General features: G+C 37.6%; 1 protein-coding gene across 8 annotated transcripts in view; it reads right to left on the bottom strand.

Moving 5' to 3' along the window:
* Positions 1–22,943, bottom strand: part of IMMP1L (inner mitochondrial membrane peptidase subunit 1) — a 67,605-nt gene that overhangs the window by 22,741 nt on the left and 21,921 nt on the right. For 3 of the 8 annotated variants that reach the window (XM_067532074.1, XM_067532081.1, XM_067532082.1), the window contains 5 exons: positions 19,418–19,460; positions 14,119–14,403; positions 3,523–3,656; positions 2,598–2,686; positions 1,440–1,566 (listed from right to left, as the gene is read on the bottom strand). In XM_067532074.1, the coding sequence (XP_067388175.1) occupies positions 1,440–1,566; positions 2,598–2,686; positions 3,523–3,627 (321 nt within the window). In that variant the 5' untranslated portion in view covers positions 3,628–3,656; positions 14,119–14,403; positions 19,418–19,460. Of the gene's footprint in view, positions 1–1,439; positions 1,567–2,597; positions 2,687–3,522; positions 3,657–13,397; positions 13,747–14,118; positions 14,404–19,417; positions 19,461–22,943 lie in introns of all 8 variants that reach the window. The other 5 variants (XM_067532076.1, XM_067532080.1, XM_067532078.1 and 2 more) reach the window with 5 other exon arrangements.

Raw genomic sequence — 22,943 nt, 5'->3', positions numbered from 1 at the left:
GCCTAATACAACAAACTGATAGGTACAGAAATACAGTACTGTTACCAGGATAAGTTTTAAAAGACAGAATATATGTATGTATAACATAAAAAGGTATTAGGTAAACTATTAATTACTTTCGAGATCTATCTGCAGTGGAAGTTGAGTGTACTAAATCACCTCACAAGATCAGGCCCTTAGTCTCAGAAAATATTGTTCACTATAATTTATAGGGCAAAGGAGAATGCTGTCTTACCTGTGAATTTTCTTTATAAAACCTTCTATGTCAGAGAGAGTCTTTTCAGTGAGTGTTCCCTGTCTCCGTAGCAACTGAAGGCAGACCAGATCTTTGCTCTGAGCCCAGGCTTAGGACTGCCCTCCATGAAGAATATTCCAGAATATTTTTCAGCTATGGACACTAACGAGATAAAAGTTTTAAAATGCTATTCAACTCAAACTATTTACAGCAGAGCCTTGGCATGAAGTATAAGGATTTCCTGGAAGAACATGCTAGTTGGGAAGTGGTGTGACCAATGGAGAACATGTCTTGTCTTTCTGTTTCCTGTTGCTGTCTCTGACAGAGGGTTAAGACAAAGTGCTACCCCCTCCAACCTTCCTCAGAAAACTAAACGGAAAAAAAATTAGTAGCTTTGCAGAGAAACACCTTGAAGCCAATGAGAAATGGTGTGAAATTTAGTCAAAGTTCTTTAAAATACAGAGAAAAGCTCTGCTATAAAAGGGAGCCTTTGAGTTTGCCATCTGTACATTTGGAGGCAGAAAATTCTGGAAAGTTCTTCCAGAAAGGCCATGATAAGCAAAGAACAGAACAAAGATCTGGTCTGCCTTCAGTTGCTATGAATATGGAGGACCACCACATGAGTTATGCTGGAATGCTCCGGGACAGCGTTCCAGCTTTTTCTGGGGGAGCTGGAACAGCATTCCAGTAATTCTGACCTTGCTTCTCACTCCAGAAAGAGAAAGAAGCAGCCATCTCTTCTTCCAGAGTGAGCCTGACAGTGGAAGAGGTGGACAAGGCAGAGATGCCATCTCCTCATGCTGCCTCCTCCACCTCTTCCACTTCTGGGTCCACTCTGAAAGGAGAGATGGCAGCTCAATTACCTGCAGCGGAGAGCTGGGTTGAGGGAGTCCCCCTCAGTTCTACTAGAGATCCACCCTTGTTACTGAGCCGCCATCTCTCTTTTCACAGCAGGGAGCTAGGCCTAGCAGTTTCAGCACTTCATTTTTTTAGGACTCAAACTCTGTGGTAGATGCCCATTGTGAAGACTGTCTGACATACAGTGAACAAGAATGCACATTAAGAGTAAAATTTTGTAAGAAAAGTCAGTTATACATCATCAAGAATTATCAAGATTTAAATATTAAGCAGCAGGTTCTACTTTAATAATATTGATTGCATATTAAGTAATTCTTGATATGATTTACGAAATAGTTATACTTACATAACTGTGGCGCTTAAGGAAATCTGAAGGACTGCTTGTGCAGACTTTGTCTCCTTCCAAGCCAATTACTCTTTTACAGATATTTGATTTTGGGTCATTTGGGCTTTTTGCAATTACAATGTCACCTCTGGGGGAACAAATTGTAAAGAAATGTCACTATAGAACAATCTTTGGATGAATATACACAAATAATAATTAATATTAATTTAACTGAAAAAATATGTATTTCTTGTTATTTGAGAACCACTGCCTATAATCTCCATTTCTTCCATGACAACTCAACTAAAAGGACCAATTATTCTAAAAAAAACACATTTGGAGAGATACAATGTATACTATTTGAACAACAAAAACACAGTTGATCTTCATCTGACAATGCCCTGAACTGATAGCCATTTAAATCAGTGTGTTTGCTGCCTACTATACATAGATCAGCCTCCATTTTCTTGTATACCCAGTAACCTTCTTCAAATCCTCTGCAAAACCCTTTACTTTCAGGAAATCTTCTAATGTCTATTTCCAAGAGTGTGTTATCCCCATACTACTTCTGTTTGAACTATCATCCCTTTTTTGCATGCATTGGATTGTAAACTACAACGGTCAGGGCAAGAGCCTTGTCTTTTATGTGGCTGATGACCACTATGTACACGTGCAATGCTCCATAAGGTGGCATAGGGACAATATAATAAATGGTGCTTTCATCATTTCTAGTGAGAATCTCTCTCCTGGCCTCCCATCTGAAGACAACGATATTAGCAGCTCAACATATAGGACAAGATCAACTAAAAACAGAAAGTCTTATTCAATGTGGTGGTTATGGAAAGACATGGTTTGGAAAGATACAAGGGATTTTTAATCTTTTGGTCAAAGTTGCAAAAGTGACTTGACTGCATTCCAGGAGAACTCAGACTGAAGTAATCTTGTAACGCTGATGGTGTTGACTAAAAGGAAAACTTTTAATCTGTCTTCCTTTCTAGAATGAAAGGAGACTGGCACTTACAAAAACAAATTAAAAGAAGATGAATACAGAAAAAAAGACAAGAGACAGGTACTTGCCATAGAGAAAACATTGGAAAGGCAATAAACAGATAAATATTTCTCATCATGACAAACTTTAGAAAACTAAATCTAATCACCAATCTAAACAAAGCAACATACTTCTGAATGCAATAAAAATTGCGGCTAATATTCTCAGAAAAGACAATATCAGAATTTTGAATTGTTGGTTCCATTGAAGGTCCAGAACACTGCAAATTAAAAAAAAACAAGAAACTATTTATAAAATATTTTAACTTGTGTAATACTTAAGAGATTAAATTATTTGCAAAACAAATCACCAAAGCGCTATAATTTGAGGGGGAAACTATAGACTACATCCTTATCTGTGGCCAAGGCGTATGAGACACATTTGAGAAGGGAGTGTACAAAGGTTCCTTTTGAGCTCCCAACAACTTTAGTTCTGTGGAAATATAAATACATTCCGCCTCAGTCTACTCTGGTCTCCAAAAAGACTGATCTATATTGCACCAGCGGCAACAGTCCCAAGAGGCCATTACAGCAGCCAAAGATCACCAGGAATTTGTGGGGAGGATCCAATCTTGCCCTTCCTCAGCCATTGCGAGGGGTGGTGCCACAGAAGTTCTGACAGCTCTACATAATCCAACTATCACTAATTTCTGGAGGCCAAATTTACTAGGTTTCTGCTGGCAGAGCTCAAACCAGGATTGGGGAAAAAATGTTTTCTTAGAAGCTATTTGTGGTCCCAACTTTCTCCAACATGCACAGTGCTGCAACTGTCATTGGCTTCAGTGGAATTTGAGGAGCAAAGTACTTTGCAATATTATGCTTGTAGCTGAGAAGATATAATTTTCATGAGGCTAACTCCCACAGCCAAGAAGTGGCTGTTCAGTTAATTCAAAACAAAAAACAAACCAACTAACAAAACTGGACACTAACAAACTTATAAGTTGTATCTGCAGAAATGAAGCTTGATGTTAAAATGCAGATAATACAAAAACGTTTTACTATTATAATAAAATTCTGATTAAATCAATTATTCTTATTAGCATGAAATACATATTACCACAACAATTCCTCCAAGGTATTCAAAGGCACAGTGTGCTATGCAGCCATATTGAATGGTATATCCCAGAAGTCGAAAGGTTTTTCCCATGACATCTCGAAGCATAGCACAGTGTTACTGTTATGCAGTTGGCCCTAAAGTATATTAATAAAAGATATATAATTAGTCAACCAACTTTTTTAAGGAAAAAACACTGTATTTGCTAAATGTGTTCTATTTTTTAAAAAGGGAGTCATATGTAATAGTTCCAAATTAATGAAAACACAAACAGCAAATCATTAGAAATAGTGGAAATGTTAACTCAGTGATAGGAACAGCACTTGTGGTATCAAACAATGTATGGTTTGAACTATAATGCCATCAGTGTGTGGATGATGCACAGCTCTATGACTATTTCACTGGATGAAGAAAATGCAGTTGATTGATATGCCCATCATAAAACTGAAATGGTTTGGATGAGAGCTAATGCCAGCTGAAATAAGGGCAAGCTGGTAAGCCATGGGGAAATAATAGCAGAAAATGGCAGAGAATTTCTGCTCCCTTTGCTGGGCTTTTGTTATTCAAGTTTGCAGCTGGAGTTTCTTTCTGAATGTCCAGATAGCAGTGGTCAAAAGTATTTTTTTTTCCATCTGTACTTAACTGGAAGATTGTGATCATTCAGTTTAGATGTGGACATTGGGATAGTTACTTTTTGCCTCTCTCGCCTGAATACTAGACTACAGCAATGCACTTCATTTGGGACTACACCTGAAAACCACTTGTAAACTTCACCTGGTGCAGAAGTGGCAGCCTGCAGGGAACATATTACACCTGACCTAAAAGGCTGCCAGGGTGCAATTCAATGTGTTTGTTCTGATCTAAAAAGCATTAGTGATTTGAGTTCTGCATAAGCTAGAGACTAGCTCTCTCTTCATACACTACCCTAGCTAAAAGGTTTGAGAATACAGAATTTCTTGTTTTATGCCTGGGGTAGAATAGACTCACTGCCAAAGACTTCTGAGGAGAAGCACATAGAAAAAGCATTTTCAGCTATCATTTTTCTGTGAGGGAATTTCTTTTATTCTCTCTGGTCCATGTTGTTCTGAAGCTCCACTGAAACCTAGAAGGAAGATGGTACTTCACCAGAGAGGAACCAGCTTCTTTCAGTGAGGACTGGGGAAGCCTGCAAGTCAGGAAGAGGAGGAGATGGTACTGGGCATAAAATCTCTGCTTCTGCATTGGTTGTCTTTGGTATTACTACCAGATGAGGATTCACCCAGTCATCCATACTGGTGGCATCCACCACACAGAATGAATTTAGGAGCAAAGAGAGTACCCATGTATCAAAGAGGGGATATATTTATTCACTTTATTAAAATTAGTGGAGTGTTATAGGTGGCATTTTACAGTCCAGCAAAGCACATGCTTAGTTGGATCAGGACCTAGCAGCTAACTTTTACTATAAAACGCTTATTTCTCAGCTAAAATGAACTTTGTGTTGGCTACCATGCAATATTTTCTACCATTTTACTAAGGGACATCTATGCCTTGCATAACTTCTTAGGGCTCCATCCTACAAGGTGTTGAGTACCTTGAGAGGCAATTCATGCCCTCAGATCTGAAGTCAAAACAAGAGTTCAGGTCTTTTACATTGTAAGCTCTTTGAAGCAGGGACTGGGTCTGATTTTATGTTTAAAAGTAGTATACCATCATAAACTTACACACTAACATAATATTAATGTGATATTTTTAATCAAATGAAGAGAGTTATCTTAAGCCCAGTTGTTTTTCAAATGTTGGTACTACATTTTCATTTAACAAACACTTCATAACCACAGAAAGAAAAAGAAAGAAAGCAAGCAAGAATTGTTTTTGTTAGCAATGACAAAGATTTATGGCCCAATTCACCACGGGAGTTACACTGGCAGAAAACTGAAGTAATGCAGTGGTCAATCAGTCCTTTTAAAGTGACTTCAGTGGGTACATCTAGACTGCAAAAAACAAACAAACAAACAAAAAAAACCCCAAAAAACTGGCAGCAAGACTCACAGCCTGGGTCTCTCACTACAGCTTGGGCTTTGAAACCTGGCAAGAGGGGTAGATCTCGGATGCTGAGCTCCAGCCCAAGTGGGAATGTCTACCCTATTATTTTCAGCACTGTAGTTTGTATACATGCCTTGAGATTCGCTGCCAGTTTTGTTGTGCACATACCCTGAGGGACCAATGAGTAAAGGTCTGCACGACCAGACCTAATATGAGGGAGAGGGCATCAGTCTCACTGAAAAAAGCACCACACACTTGTCTAAATAAAGCCTCTGTTAACATCAGGAAAAGAATAACATTGTGGGTATGAAAAAAATTGAGACTTCTGAAGTTTCTGGGTGTGTTCATATATATATATATTTTTTTTTTTTTGCATTATTCAATAATCTCTAAATTCTAAGTTTTCCATAGAGCTCATTTTTAAGTAAATAAGAAAGCCTACAGTGGTCAACACCTTAAATTTCTAGTTTACCAAAATATAGACAACACTATGTAAACAGAGATTCTGTTGCTCTGTTTAGTATTTACTTGTAAAAACAAGAAGCAGAATAATTTTGACAAAAATATTGTGACAATTTTTTTTCGTGGTAGTTTCTTATTCCAAAAGCATTTACTTAATAATTTTCACATCAAAGATCATCATCATGGTATATTTAAATGAGCAATGATTTAGTATACTTAATATAGTCATGTAACAAATTTCACAACTGAACAGATTTCAGTCATACAGTGAAACTGCCAACAAAAACTTTTTCACAACTAGTGGCCAAGATAGTGTATAAAAAGGTAGAAGTTCACTAATGTATAAAGTAATCAAACCATGAAAAACCTTGTATATCATCAAGCAAAATCTTAAAATCAATTATTTGCCTAACTGGTGCATGCAATGTCTGGAACACAGTATGTACAGAAGACCTTGTGTAAACAGATACTTTTAACAACTCCATTTTTTAACTAATTGCAGTTTCAATAAGTTATTCTGGAGACCCAGAAAAGTGACTTGGCTTTAATCAACCCAGGAAATTTAAAAGTATGTACTAAAGCCTTGTTTTCACAGAGAGAAAAGCTGTTAGCCTAGAAATGTTTTTCAGGTGATAAAAGGAAGATTGAGTGGTGGCAGATTGATCAGAGTCATACGACCAGTGTGAATTAATGACCACAACATTTCTAGCAAAAGTTGCAATAGCAATATTTATCTCCTACAGTAATTGCTAGAAAGGCTGCCTCAGCCAGATGTCAATATAAAAGCCTAACAAAAATACCCTACTGTTATCAGACTGATCCAATTCTGAAACATCATGTTAATAGATGATATTATTATCAGAGCAGAAAGCCCTCAGTCACCTGTGGATGATCCACAAGAGACAACAGGTAAATCCTGATTTTATAGATTAAAGAATTTTTGGTTGCACTACATTAAATATAAACTTATTTTTTCTTTAACACTGTGGGAAACAGAAGCACAGAATAGTGACGAGCAAAAACAAGACAGTAAAAAAAAAAAAAAAAGAGCCACTCTACTGTGCCCCCTTCCTGACTGATAAATGGAATAGAGTTTATTTTCAAATTGGACTGGTGGAGAAAGTATTCTCATTAAGAAAATATGGGTCTCTTGCATAGAAACAAAAAGTTTTGCTGTGGGGCTACTGGCTGTGCTAGCAACTTCTGATAATTAAAAATCTTGAGTGCCACTTCCCTGATCTGAGAAGAAACTTGTTTTTATTTCACCAAGCTATTACATACTTGGTAGTATAGCATACCAAACACATGCAGATTTATTCTTGAAGCTTGTAAAGAGCATTCCTACTAAACTCCATCTCCCCTGGATAACTCTGAATTGACCAGGAATACTTTCTGAAGTATTCAAGGAAATAAAGCAACTGGTAAAAGGGCAATTGCTTTGCCTACTACTGCAACAGCCATTATAAAATTGCCCCCAAACCCAGGGGAACCTATAGCAAGCCAAGAGGTCTCAAGTTCTGTTCCCAGTTCTTTTACCAACTGGCCTTAATAATTCTCTGCACTTCATAAGCCTTAAGTAAAGTCTCATTCCACTACCCCAGGAAGTAGAGATATAATTACTCCTATTTCACATAAGGTGTAAGAGAAAACCAGTGAATTATAAAGAAATACTCAGGATATAAAATATTCTTTATAAAGATACAAAAATAGCTAAGTCTTATAAACCTTGACTGCTTTAATTATTTAAGAAAATTAATGTCACAACAGTGATAATGTTCAGACATAGTATTTTTGTTACACATAGTTTTTTTATGACTAAGGGGATAATTTTATAGAGTTCCCTTCTCTAATTATTTTAGTCAGTAGTATATTAAAGAATATTAAAATAATTAAAATCCCAAACCAACGTTTTCAGATAGCTTTAAATAATAAGACTTCAATGAAATCCTATTTCATTTGTATAGAACACACTGACAGCATAGTCCAATCTAACTAAAAAACGTATGGTTCATTAGCTTATTTAAAATAAAACTGTGGTGCTACTACTACATTAGCAAGATCATTTAATGTACATTTCCCTGGGAAAAGTTAATCAGCACACTTAAAGAGCCTTTTATTAATTATAAAAAGATTAATAGTATAGCATCTTCAGGTGTCATATTAGTCAAATAGTTCATTTCAATACATTTTCTTGACAGCATGCAACCACAGTAGATGTAAACATCAAAGCAATACTCATGATAAAAACCAAAATTATTTAAACATTCTAGTCAAAGTCCCATAGATAGCATAATGCATTTGCTATATAAACTCCCTTATCACAAATATTAGCATAAAATACTGTTAATATTATATGACTAATTCCAGATATTGCTAAGTACTTATTGCAGAACTCTGATTCTTAGTTTTTAACCTGAAAAAAGAGATTGATGGGGAAAGTTACACATAAATATTAAATTATATTCTAAACACTAAATATTTTATAAGAACAGTATAGTTTACATTCTGCAGCAAAGAAAACAAAATGCAATTACTAATATCTTCTGCTCATTTTTTCTTACATAGTCTTTGCCTTTGTCACCTGACTTTTTTGTTTATAAAATTAATCACAGCTAGCAGGATAGAAATCAATTTGAGCTTCATGAATGACATCGAAGAGATGGGAAAGGATTAGTTCTCAGTTGCTGCCAGTTATAGCGCCAGGTGGCTTTTTCTGCAGTGAAGGTGTTACCGATAATCCCATTACATTGGTACTAAATCTTGCAGACATCAAAATTATCACCAAGGTTCCTTTTCATCCCATCCTTTCCAAATGACTGGAAGTCGCTTCACCTGAAAGAAGTCAAATCCACATGCAGCTGCTGTTTTAGCAGCCAGCGGACTCCCTGAGAATGCCAATTGCGATCCAATTTCGCTGTGCTGGTGGCCCCCTATTCCCAGTCCAATAATACATCTGTTAAAAAATCCTACAGCTACAAATCAAGTTTAATCCTACCAGGGACCTCATGTTGGTCTTGTCTTCCAAAAAGGCAGCAGGTTCTGCTGTCTATCTCTGCTAGTGTCTGGGGAATACCCTTTAAATCCCAACCCTACTTAGAAGAATAAGCTAAGGATCACAAAACATGACCTCAAAAACCCTGATATGACTATATTCTGACCCAGAGGCATTCATTCTAGGTGAAGATTAGAACTTTGCATAATAAGATTACACAGCAAGTGAATGATATCAAGGGACTATCCATATGCAGCCGCCTGGTTTTCTATAGACAGCCTGTGCTCTGCAATATGCAGTAAAGACGAAACAGAGCTTGAGCTTTCTAGCTGAAATAAAATAGATTCACATAAATTAGTTGGCCATTTCCAGATTCCTAAATCCCCTATTACATCTTTTATTGACAGCTCCTGTGAGGATAGCACAAATGTTATTCCCTTTTTATTCTTTGCTTCTGTAACAGTCACACTCTAAGTGAAATGTACATACATTATGTCTAGAAATTAACATCTTGTTTGCTGTAATCTTGGATTACATTTGCCTATGTACATAATAAAATTAGGAAATCAATTGGCAGATTTATCATCTCCCTCTATCCCTTTCATAATGCCATTGGTTAATTTTACGTTTTGTGCCAATATAAATGCAGGAAGCACAAAGAAGCAGCCAATAAAATATAGTTAAATTAAATATTATTTATTTCCCTAAAACAGGCTTAAAGATTACTGTAAAATGTTTGATCATATTTTTATGATTAAAAATATCTATATATTCTCCTTCTATTGTAAATGAATCATACACTACTTATTGATCGAGATAAATTATCCATTTTTCCTGAATACAAAGAATGCTACTCCCCATTCGCCTTTCTTATCAGGGTATGTCTACACTACAAGTGCTACTGTGGCACAACTGCAACGTTGCAGCTATGCTGATGTAGTTCCTATAGTGTAGACACTCGCTACAGCAATGGAAGGGTGTTTTTCTGTTGCTATAGTAAATCCACTCCCTTGAGCTAGGTAAACGGTATCTACATCAGGGCTTAGGTCAGCTTAGCTATATCTCTCAAGGGTATGAATTATTCATAGAGGGATGTAACTAGGTTTACCTGAACTGTAGGTGTAGACCTGGTATCACAGTGTAACATCACAACTCACATCAGTGGTTTTTCACAAAAGTTATACTAGACTTTTTAAAAATCAAGGTACATTAACCAAAACAGAAGGAAAACTGAACTGGATATTAATTACATTCAGGTCAAGTGTTTATCTACATCCTGGCATTCATTTTCATTTGTCTGAGGCTTCTGTAGGAGATCCTAATGTCATATGATCTAGAAGAGCAGGGAAAACTGAAAGTAGTGCATCACATTTAATGGGAAAAGAGATGTCCTATATAAAACATACATACTTTGTTTTAACTTATCACTTATGAAATTAAAAAGAACATCTAGAATACCTTGTTACATAGAAGAGCTGTACTCTTTAGTTATTCCTTCCAAGATTAAAAGATATAAACAGATTTTTCTCCCATTTCTGATTTCTTTAGTAAGCAAGATTACAAAATAATGATCAGGTACTGTAGTCCTCCCTCATAGGAGACCAAGGGAACAAAAACTGAGATTCCCTTCATTAAATTTTCAACGGGTCTTTCCACTGAGGTAGGGGACAGGTTTTGACTCTAATGTATTTCAAATCCATAAGACACATGGGGTTCAGTCCCCAAAACGTGCAGATTTTGGATGATTTGCTGAAGGATAGGACTGTCTGTTCCTCTTCATCATCTCTTTTACCCTTCCCTGCAGCACAGCTCCATCCTCAAGTGACTTCAAGAAGTCCAATCCTGCAATCCCTTACTCATACAAAGCAATCCTTTGGAGTGGATGGAACTACTCAAATGAGTAAGGACTACTGGCTCACATGAGAATGGGTCTGATTTTGCAAGCCTTATATTATCATATGAAAATGTCTGTATTTGAAACAATTCTCACTGATTGCCTTCTAGGAATAAAATGGAATCCCCAAACAATCCCATTCCACCACATACAGCCTTGCATTAATAGCTATGTGTATTCTGGAGATTGTGTCTTCCTCCATAGTATAATATATTGGACTTTGTCGAAGGTAGGGTATTGACTGGATTGACCAGAGGTCTGATCACACATGGCAAGGTCTAGGGATCTCAGTGCTACTGAATGATTTGCTTAGAAATGAACTGCAAAAGGTCAGGCTAAGGACCCTAAAGATACTGGAAAACAAACAGCCTCCATTTGTATAATGACAAAAAGATAGCATATTATGGTCACAAAGCAAGTTTCAACTAGCTACCCTACTAATTACAGTATCTCTATTACAGCTTTCAGTAAGTGCACTTCTAGAGGTGAGAGCATTTAGGGTAAAATTTTTAAAAGCACATAAAAGTGACTTAGGCCCTATGCTCCATTTTTTCAGAAGTGAAAGTCTATGGGACTAAGGGAACCTAAATCCCATAGGCTTAAAAAAAGCCTAAAACACTTAGAATTAGCACTTTTGAAAATTTTGCCCTTAAGGATTTACTCTCCCCATTGGATTAAAACACAAAACTTTGTATTCACCATCAACAAAACCAACTGGATAGAAAAAAGTTTGAGTGTTTTAGCAGATTTAGTCTTAGCTCAAACACTGGCCTGATTAAAGGCTGTAGTCAGTGGAGCGAGGTGGTTCTGGAATTCCATAGACACTACATTAAAAAAAAATCATCACTTTACAAAATACAAATATTAAGATGAGCAGTAAATGAGTGCTAAATTGGGAGTGGCTATTAAAAATGTTTTAAAAATCAAATAAAAAAGACAGAAGAGCCTGATCTCAGAATTTTCTGAAAAATATAGGGATTTCAAAATGAAATATTGGGCGAGAGCAACAGTGACTTAATGAATGACTCTTTAATGTTCTTTACCTGTGTTTTTTTCAGTTAAGAACAAAGTCCTTTAATAAAGCAAAAATGTATATTCTTGGTACAAAAAGCAAAATGCTAAAACAAGTAAAAATGAAGGGTGAAATTCTAGCCTCACTGTCAACAAAATATTTGCATTTTGCATTTTATTTGCAAAAAGTAACCTAAATAACAAGATGAATGCAAACAAAGCATGTAATACTGCTACTGTTCCTACATCAACTTTGACGGTTTTCTCAAAGCTCCTTTTTTCCTAGTAAGATTTCAATTAATAAAACCAGGTGAATGTCCATGGATTCTAATTATACAATTAATTCTTCATAATGCAACATTTACAATAATTGCTCAAAACATATCACATTTAACTGCTCTGTGTTTATATAATAAGAAAAATTTTAAACCAATATTTTATCACATGGCTCCACAATTTCAGAATGGAGTTATGCATTATTCTGTTCTTTTATATAAACACAAATTCTGTAAGTTCTTCTCTACTTATGGATACATTAAAAAAAAACTACTTTCCAAACATCAATAGATGAGTGCAATGATATTCAGTCTAAGTTAATCCCCAGACATCCAAATCTATGAATAAAAATTCATCAGTTTTAAATACACTGAGCCTATTAAGCAAGAACAAAAGCATATGCACAAAAGAGCTTTTAATATATTTCAAAGCCCACAAGAGCCATGGTCTCATTAAAATTATAAATTACACAAACATGGAATGAAGATTCAAACTGCAGTGCAGCTAAGCAGATTACAGAAAACCCCGCGTTCCATATGATAACACACCATGGCCCTCCCAGATGGGGACTTGGAACAAAAAGGCCATCACTGCAGCTAGGGAAAACCTCCTTGTGATCTCTGGTTTCTGTTCAGCAGATGACAGCCAAATAATATGTTGATTATTCTGTTTGTGCTGCTAAGCTTGTAAGATGGAATAAAAGCGATATGATCTATTGTGAACTCAATGCTAATGTGTTGCTCCACTCATAAATAATATACTGAATTTATTTTGAAACTCTCTTTTTATCTGAGTTTGAGTTTTTAAATGCATGAACTAAAATAAAAGCCGGCATAAACTATTATTTAATTTGATGTTTTTCAAGTAAAAAATGTAGCTGATATAATAGGTGAAAAAACTGACTACTGAGTGAATCAAAAGAAGTACAGGCACCTTTCTCAAATGTAGCACAATGATTAGACATGAAGGATCCTGCTCTCTACGGTGCTGAGCACCCTCAACTTTCATACATTTCAATGGAATAGGTCAGCATTTAGCAGCTTGCAAGCTATGTGCTTGTATTTTAGTATAGGAAATTACTCAAATTCCAAAATCAAGTTATTGCAAATAGTGGTTAATAGTAGACATCCTATTACTGAACAGCATTTACACCTTTAATCTTATATTCGTCCTTGGCTTCAATTTTAAAAATCATTTTATGTACAGAATAGTACTAACCACTATTCAGTGTCATTCACAATAGGATGCAACCAGGCTTGTACCAAGTGCAGAAAAATGTCAGTGATTATCTTCTGTCTCTTCTGAGTTTCCTTTCTTGGATTGCTCCAAAGCAGACTATTTGGCTTGCTATATTTTATGCTGACAATAAATTATACTTTTAAAATCTTTTTTTAGGGAGAAGGAGGAAGAGCAGTGGTTGGTTGCATAAGATTCTTGCCCATTCAAGGATCCCACATGCATATTCCCAATTCACCAGCCACCACACCACTGACTCCATTACAAATTGAGAGGTACTGTACATCCATAGGGCTGTGCATGTCTTCTTTAACAGAGACTTCACAAGAATCTAGGATAAACCCATAAAGGAAAAACTGTGATACAGCAGGAGAATTTTTTATATACACTAAACTGTAAAGTATATTATACAGTCAAACAGAGGTTGTTTAGTAAACACTGAGTAGGCTTTTGCCCCTTCAGCCCCCTTGAACTTAGGCTATTCTGAATTTTATTTTAAATCTATTCGCCCCTTGAATTTGTAAAAAACAAATGAAAACATACCACATGTATGGCTGTTGGAGCATGAAAAAAAAGTTAAAATATGTATTTCATTTAATTTAGTATCTTTGCCGGGGGGGGGGGGGGGGGGGGGGGGGGAATCAGGCTGTCTAGAAAAAACAAACAAACTGTGTACATGCCAGAGGGGCTACAATCAACTTACAAGGGTTTATTGTTTATGAATGTGAAGTCTTTTATACCCAGGATGTTAAAAATCTGGTTTGTAGAATAGACCCAGCGGTCTGACAACAGCATACAAATCTCAAGTCCGGAAGCTGCCTCTCACTTCCAACTCTGCTGGTGCTTCAGTTTGTCAAGGAGGAATGATGGAAGCTTGTTGCTCAAGAGCTTCTACCAAACAATTTTCATAACTCCACAAAAATCTGTCTGAGAGGGGGTCACTGCCTTTCTCCTCTTGACCAGAGAACTGTCCTTACAGATACAACTCCTGTTCAAAGAGGGAATGCAAGTAGGAAAATATGAAAGAAAGAAGTGATTATAAAAAGTTTTAGACTAGAGTCAAAAAATTCTAAATGAGAATTTACTCTCTCCAATGCTGGAGAGAAGTGCCACCACCACAACAAAAAGTCAAAAGTCAAAATAAAAAACAAATGGACTATTGATGAAATTATGTGGTTGCCAGTATAAAGTTAAACAAGTTTTTCCAGTTTATCACCCCTCCCATCAGAAGAGAGGTAACAATCTAGTGACCAGTTCTCAGGAGCTCCTGAATTCTCCCAGCTCTGACATGGCTCCCTCTGTGACCTTGAGGCAAGTTGCTACATCAGAATCTGTTTCAATAACCCCATCTTTAACAATGGAATAATATTTACTTACCCCACAAGCTTGTTATGCTTATTTATGTTTGTAAAGCACACAGAAGAGGAAAAGTGATATACAAGAGCCAAGAACTGTTAAAGAACGTATTTCACCAAACTCCTTATACAAATATAGATTTAAAACCAAACAATAAAGCTTACAAGAATTATTATATTTTAAAAGTTTCAGCAAAGAAATCTATAATTGCTCTGTCTTTTCTTCCATGCCATCTCTATTCATGGAGTGCCATTCCTGAGCCTGTACTTTTATTCAAGTCTGCATAAGCAGTATGAATGTGAAGAGGGCAAGGGCACTGTGAACCTGCTCAGGACTAGCATACAATGCAGAGGGGCCAGCATGGAAGAAGGCACAGAGCAATTATCGCTTTTCAGATAAAATGCACCAAATACATTGTTTGCCCAAATATTTAGAAATATTAGTTTTTATAAGACTAATCCTTTGGTTTGTACGTAAGAATTTCAATGTGGTATGTGTGATGTTCATATATGAACAATTCATTTTTATAAATCATTTTTCATCTATACACATATATATAAAGATTAATAGGCAATCCTAAATTACCCTGCCACCATGCTATTATAGTTATACTTAGGCATCACAGCAAATATAGCTGACTATAATATATATATATATTAGCACTAGAACATGGCTAATAGTCTACTTGTTTGTTGTTCCCTTTCCCCTACCCTTAATCTCTTTTGTTTTGTTTAATTAAATATAAAATGACCGTATCTTTTTTTATATTTGGGAAATGAGTACTAGGGTAAACACACAGTGGATGGTATGAAAAATTTAATATTGAACAATTCTTATAAATACTGAATAAAATTTAACAAAATGCTGCATACATAAAACATACTGTGCTGTAGTAAATCTTGTAGCATAACTTTCAAAGATATTGAGAACCCACTGTTTCTATTAAAATCAACATCTTTGAAAAAACTCAGGATCTTAGTAAAGAACACTCCTCTGCCCCTCTCCCTGCCCCCTGTTTTAGGCAACTCCATACTTTTGGCATGCTTCACCATGAGTCCCTTTATATAAATGGACTTAACATGAGTATAAAATGGGTAACGCAGTGGTGAAGCTGGCTCTTTGTAAAGAAATCTTCAAAGTAGGTTTCTCTATTTTGGTTTACCCTTCACATGTTTTAATTAACCAAAAAATTGCTTGATTTTACTGGTTTTAAATTTGATAACTCACTTTTTGTGAGTTAACTTCTACAGATACTTTAATTCTCCTTATTCTACTTAAATTCCAATGATTTTCAATTTTCTTCCCCCCCCCCCCCCTTACTGTCTTATACTGTATATCTTTCCACAGAGGTTTTCACCACAGAAGTCTTCTTTAAAAAGTAGCCAAGTTTCCTATCTGACAGTACACAGAAAAGATATGTTGTAGTTATACTGAATTACAAAAAAATCACTGCATACTACATAAAAAAAGAGTTTCTTCAGAATGTACATTTACATTCCCAGTCAAATACAGTAACAAAAATACTAGATCGTTCCCCCTCATTTCTTATATGCCAAAAACAATTGTCAGCATGTCAGGTTTTTCTATAAAAATTGTTCTACAAGAATTATGGTTCATCACCAACTTGATTGACTGTTATAAAACTGTTGAGGTAAGCTCAAGGTGGATGGAAGTCTTTTATAGACATTTGGATGTTCCCAGAGTACCATAACTCAGCAGCAGCTTTGTCCTCAGTGAAACTTGACAGATCATATCCCATCTTGAAATGATAATCTTTGCTGTGAAAAATCAAAATTGGCATGTTGACTTGGGCCAGTGACTACTGTCTATCATTGTTCCTAATGTTAAGTGAATCACAACACATCTGACCTGCTAACATAGTTATATATATTTCAGTGTGACGACTGATTTGGGTGTAATTTTCAGAACTGGGTTTACAAGACTGATGAGCAGTTCACAAACTTAAGACCAGAAAGGTCAATGAGGGGGGGAAAAAAAAAAAAGTTGCCTGGGGATCCTCCAGACAAGGGCTCTTCCACAACAATATTTACAAAGGCAAGCAGCCTATGTGTGGAAGAGGAATGTTTGAATACAGAGGTAGCCACTGCATAGTTTTTGAAAAAGAGTGTTACTGAAATACAGGGCTTCTCTTTTTCAGGGTTTATTAATTTCATTTTTTATGGTTTATTTTTAGCAGTTTTTGAGTTATATTTTGAAGTCCAAAAAATTGGGGGGGGGGTCCTTTGCATATACTGTAATAAGTACTGTATATATTATGTAATGAGCAATCTCTTTGTAATGTTCCCTACTGCACTTGAATGTAGTGGTTTCAAACAGCACTATGTTAAAGCACTTTAGGCCATACCAGCAGTCTACACAGACGAATTAATGTGCAACACATTAGTGCGATTTAAGCAATCTCCACCTCATAGTCCACATTACTGCTCCATGTAAACAAGCCTTTAGATACAAGTAACCATTTCTGGTGTTTTTCCTATGCTTATTGGATAAACACTATTTTCCATTTTTTGTATCGAGGGTGTTATATCAGTTAAAACCCAAAATCAGAAGCCCTACTGAAATAGTGTGTGTGACTCGTGTGTGTGACTCAGATGTGACTTGTACCACAAAACGTGTATGGACACTAGTTAGACCACATAAACAAGGCATATTACTCAGCTATAGCTATAGCAGAGGGCAAGCAGTGCTATTTTCAAGGGGTGCTGCTGGGACTCCTCAAGAGGTCACATCCATGCATGAAATGATGTTGGTGTTTGCCTCCATTTCCACTACCACATCCAGTACTACTCAGACTGCTCAAAAAATCTCCATAAAAACTGATTTTGATGGAAAATTCCATTTTTTACTAGTAACTATTAAAAAGAAGTCAGGCCATCATGAAGTGAGGTGGTAGCCTATTCTTTTAGCTATTTGAATATGCAGATGGAGAGTAAATATCTTCTAGACACTACATGCTTACCAAGGTGCTGACATCTCAAAGTGCCAAATAATTTGTTCAGCTAGTATATGACATCCTGCAAATATGCATCTATTTTGATTTTATGCTGGTAGCCTACCTCAGTTCAACTTGGTTGGGATTAGCACTTGCTGCATGATTTTGAACTGATTGAACACTGAATCAGATTTAAGATTCTTTTTATTTCTTGTGATAAAAAAACAATGTGTCTAGGCACCTGGGTCTATGGGAATCTATATTTTAAACATCTGATGGGATGTTTTAGCTCCACAACTTTCCTTGTATTTGTCACTTTTGCACATGTATACAGAAAACATATCTCCATACAGTGAGACATAGTTCTCAAACAACTCTGTCCCAAATCCATAAACATTCTGACTCCATACTAATCCTTTGCCTTCCTAATCCAAGATTTTCAGAGTCATGTTTACCCTACTGTACAGCTTATCCAGTCTGAATCAACATTTTATTAAGGCATCACTGCTGGTCTATCTAGAAGAAACATACATATACTATTAAGGGAAAAAAATTCTCATAGTTCCATTACGACAAGATCAAAATTTATTTGTGCCAGAAAAAAATACATGATATTTGGATTAACTAAATTTTATTATCTACTTTTGAGCTATTTTCACTTAATTACCATAGTTGACCCACTCCACTCCAACCTGAGGACTTCCTGAATCTCAGCTAAAATATTTTATGTTGCTCACATTAAAATTGTCATGTGGAGCCTGCTTTTGAAAATTAATCTGCTGAAAAGCAACAATTTGTGACACCAGCAATACAAATTCCATATTTCACATGTAACAGGAGTTGACTGTAAAAGCATTAAAATATTAGACACTAAAACATCTATTTTATAGACAGTACATCAATTCTACTAGGTGACAGAAAAGTGGACTCCCTCATCTAGCACATGAACAGTTAGATCCTGCACCACAGATGTCAGTGGGAGATTTGCCATTGGCTTCAGTGGGTCCAGGATCAAATCCGTATTTAGGAAAATGTCAGTCTGGTACAAGAGAAACTTCAGCAAATGGCAAAATTGCTCTGGAAAAATATTTCTGTTCTTCACTTTCCTCTAAAAAGTACACACAACTTTTAATCTGTGTTCAGAAGGCCAGCTGTAGGTCACAGTACTATATTCACTAAATTGTCTGTGGATTGCTTCTTCAATTGATTTTTGTTATCCAGATTTCTTTTTAATCTAGAAATTATTATAGAGCTATACCACCATCTGAAGCACACTGTTTCTGGATAATGTAAAAGTGGCTCTCCACAGTGAATCTCTGTAGAAAAAATAAATAATTCAACAAGCAATGAGAAGCAAGAACCTGAAACAAGTTTTGAAAATGATCACATCATAAGCAACTAATTGCTTATGGAGACTTGGCCACAAAATCACACTTCCCAGTGAAATGCTGGCTGTAGTTCTGAGGAGTTCTATTAGTACTGTCCATACTCCTGTACTTGCTGAGACTGCTGATTTTTAATAGAAAGACAGATGTTCAGTCTGTAACAACCGAAAAGCAAAAAGAAAAAACACTTAGGGTTCAATTTCTTGGAAACCCTAATTATGTCAATTCCTAACATGCCCAAAAGCAGAAAACATCTAGGAAAAAACAGCAGCAACTAGATACTATACATAAGTATTGATTGTTCTTACCTGTACACATTTATAAAGGAAGATACCTGGTGTATCTGACAGTCTAAAATAAAATCCCAAAATAAATGTAATTGGTATATTGTTTTACATTAGTGGAATTCATTGCAAAGTGAAATACATACATTAGTCACAACCATTAAAACAAAGTTATATGGATATACATATATTATTATTTATAGTGCCTGCATACCTAAAACATCCCCAAGTGTTCACATGCACACATCAGCATCAGCAATGGAAATTCAACTAAAATATACAGAACATTTTAATTTTTTTTTATTAAATAAACTGAGCTTAAACATGCTGGAAGCATAAGAAAAAAGTATATCAAAATCTTCATTATTCTGAGTATTAAGTATATTATTAGAATATGTTTTCCATTTACAGTTTACTCATTTGTTAAACTATTATCTGTAATTAGTGAATTAAACTGATTACTTCTAATCACTATGTCCTTTAAGAATTTGGAACTAGTAGATTTCATCCTTTCTACACTGGCAATGGAGGTCACTTACGCCACTTACGTCGACCTCCTAAAGTATGCGTCTCCACTGGCACGTAAGTTCTGTCAATTTAAAGTACGTTAAATGTCGATCTAATAAAATCACCTCTGCAAGTGGTGTAGCACTGAATTTGAATTCCCTGGGTCGAATTTGCGTCAGTTTAGGCAGAGCACAGCGTAAATTGACACCATTGTCCTCCAGGAGGTATCTCATAATGCCCCATTCTGACCGCTCTGGACATTCACACTCTGCTGTAATGTGGCCAAGTCAACAGGAAATAGCTCTTCCCTCAAGGCCCGGGAAATTTTGAATTTCCATTTCATTTCCGGTTTAGACAGTGTGGAGAGAGCTTTATAGCTGAACTATTCATGGCGACTGCACAGCCCAAACACGCTTCAGCTTGGAGTTGACCAGAGGTCTTGGATCTAATCAGTCTGTGGGGCGAAGAATCTGTTCTGGCTCAGCTCCGAGCCAGCAAAAGAAATTTAGTTATTTACAAGAAGATATCTCGCGGCATGTTGGAGAAGGGGCACAACAGGGACACGCAGCAGTGCCGTGTTAAGATCAAAGAGCTGAGGCAGGCTTATGTTCTGGCTCCTTGCCCAAAACATGCTGCTTTTACGAGGAGCTGCATGCAATTCTCAGTGGTGACTCCACCACTGTCCCACCACGCAGCATCAATATCTCTGAAGAATCCCAGTCCAGGATGAATGAGGAGCAGGGTGCAGGAGAGTGGGGTATCCATTCTCCCTGAGAGCCATGACCTGTTCGTTACCCCAGAGCAGTCCAGCCACACACAAGACAGAGGGACTGATCAAGATGCAGGGGAAGGTACATCTGGTGAGTGTGTGTGGCAAATAATTTTTTTGCAGTTATGTCGCCAGTCCAGCTTCTTAAAAGGAATTTGTGTTTTTGAGGGGAGGGTCTTACTGGGTGGTGGCAAACTTCAGTGGAGGGTTACTCCCGGAACAGACTATTTATGTGCAAAGGTATGCTCCGAGAATCCTCTGTGGATATCTCAAGGAAACTTTTACGTAGGCAATCTGTTAACCTTTGCAGAAGGTTTCTGGGGAGGGCAGCCTTATTTCTTCTGCCATGGTAGGATACTTTTCCCCGCCACTCTGCTATTAAATGAGCAGGCATCATCACGGAACACAGCACAGCAGCATAAGGGCCAGGACTGTACCCCGATGCTTGCAGCAAATCTTCCCTTTCTGCCTGCGTTACCCTCAGGAGACTGATATCGCATATGGTCACCTAGGGAAGATGGAGCAAGTTTAAAGTACCCGACCAATACAGCCATTCCGTTTTATTCCTCTGCCGTGGATGGGGCCCTGGGCGTCCCCCCCAAGACACCTCGGCCTTCAGCCCCCCCTTGCCAAACTCCAGCTGAAAGACTTTCCCAGATTAGGAAGCGGGGGGGAAAAATACAACGGGATGACATGTTCAGCAAACTAATGAACATCTCCACGGCTGCTGACATAGAACTCAGACCCTGGAGGATGTCCTTGTCTGAAAAACTAGACATGGACATGGAACACAGAAGATCTGCACAGAAGCAGGAGCATAATACGCAAGAGAAGATGTTGCGTATTATGAGGAATCAGTCCGACATGCTAAGGCATCTGGTAGAGCGACAGGAAGAGCAGCGACAGAACAGACTCCCTCTGCAGCCCTCCAAAACGCTCCGCCGCCTACCACTTCATTATCAGCCCTCACCCCCAAGCGATCTAGGAGGAGACTGAGCAGGGTGCAGTATGTGCTGCACTCCACACTGGTGGAGGTAAGCAGAAGGACATGAAGGCCCCTTTAAGAACTGCACACAACCACAGTTGCTTGCACAGCGACACTTTACAACATTAAATTATCCTCCTTTCCCCCCATTAAAACGGGTCACAAATAAAACTTTGTAGCATTAAAAAACATCTGTCTTTATTCATTCATAGCTTGGGTGGAGAGAGAAGGGGAGGGGGCTGCTGGAGTGAGGGTGGAGGATGAGAAATAAAGGCACAGCACAAACATACAGTAGTGCAGTTCATTGCAAAACCGATTTTTCAATGCTTCCCGAAGCCGAAGCGCTCCGCGGTTGGCTCTGAGCATACCACTGGAATCTGGTTACTCAAAATTTGCAGCCAGCCTATCAGCCTCCACGGCCCAACCCTGGGGGAACTTTTCCCCCTTCATTTCACTCAAATTATGGAGTACACAGCACGTAGATATAACTGATGGGTGTTCTTTTCACTGATGTCAAGCCTAGTAAGCAGACGTCTCCATCCAGGCACTTGGAGGAGAGGAAGGTGATCAGGAACAGTCAACATGGATTCACTAAGGGAAAGTCATGCCTGACCAACCTGATTGCTTTCTACGATGAGGTGACTGGCTCTGTGGATGTAGGGAAGGCGGTGGATGTGATATACCTTGACTTTAGCAAAGCTTTTGATACTGTCTCACACAGTATTCTTATCAGCAAGTTAAAAAAGTATGGGTTGGATGAATGGACTATAAAATGGATAGAGAACTGGCTAGAGCATAGGGCTCAACGAGTAGTGATCAATGGCTCCATGTCTAGCTGGCAACCGGTCACAAACGGAGTGCCCCAGGGGTCGGTCCTGGGGCCAGTTTTGTTCAACATCTTTATTAATGATCTGGAGGATGGGGTAGATTGCACCCTCAGCAAGTTTGCGGACGACACTAAGCTGGGGGGAGTGGTAGATACCCTGGAGGGTAGGGATAGGATACAGAGTGACCTAAACAAACTGGAGGATTGGGCCAAAAGAAATCTAATGAGATTCAACAAGGACAAGTGCAGAGTCCTCCACTTAGGAAGGAAGAATCCCATGCACAGCTATAGACTGGGGACCGACGAGCTGGGCAGCAGCTCTGCAGAAAAGGACCTGGGGGTAACGGTGGATAAAAAGCTGGATATGAGTCAGCAGTGTGCCCTGGTTGTCAAGAAGGCTAATGGCATATTGGGCTGCATTAGGAGGGGCATTGCCAGCAGGTCACGGGAAGTGATTATTCCC

The sequence above is a fragment of the Emydura macquarii genome, unplaced genomic scaffold (assembly GCF_026122565.2).
Source record: "Emydura macquarii macquarii isolate MOO-44397 ecotype Brisbane River unplaced genomic scaffold, CSIRO-AGI_Emac_v2 contig_3240, whole genome shotgun sequence".
Taxonomy (NCBI): domain Eukaryota; kingdom Metazoa; phylum Chordata; order Testudines; family Chelidae; genus Emydura; species Emydura macquarii.
Note: the sequence above shows the minus strand (reverse complement) of the source record. Positions and strands in the feature narration are given on the sequence as shown.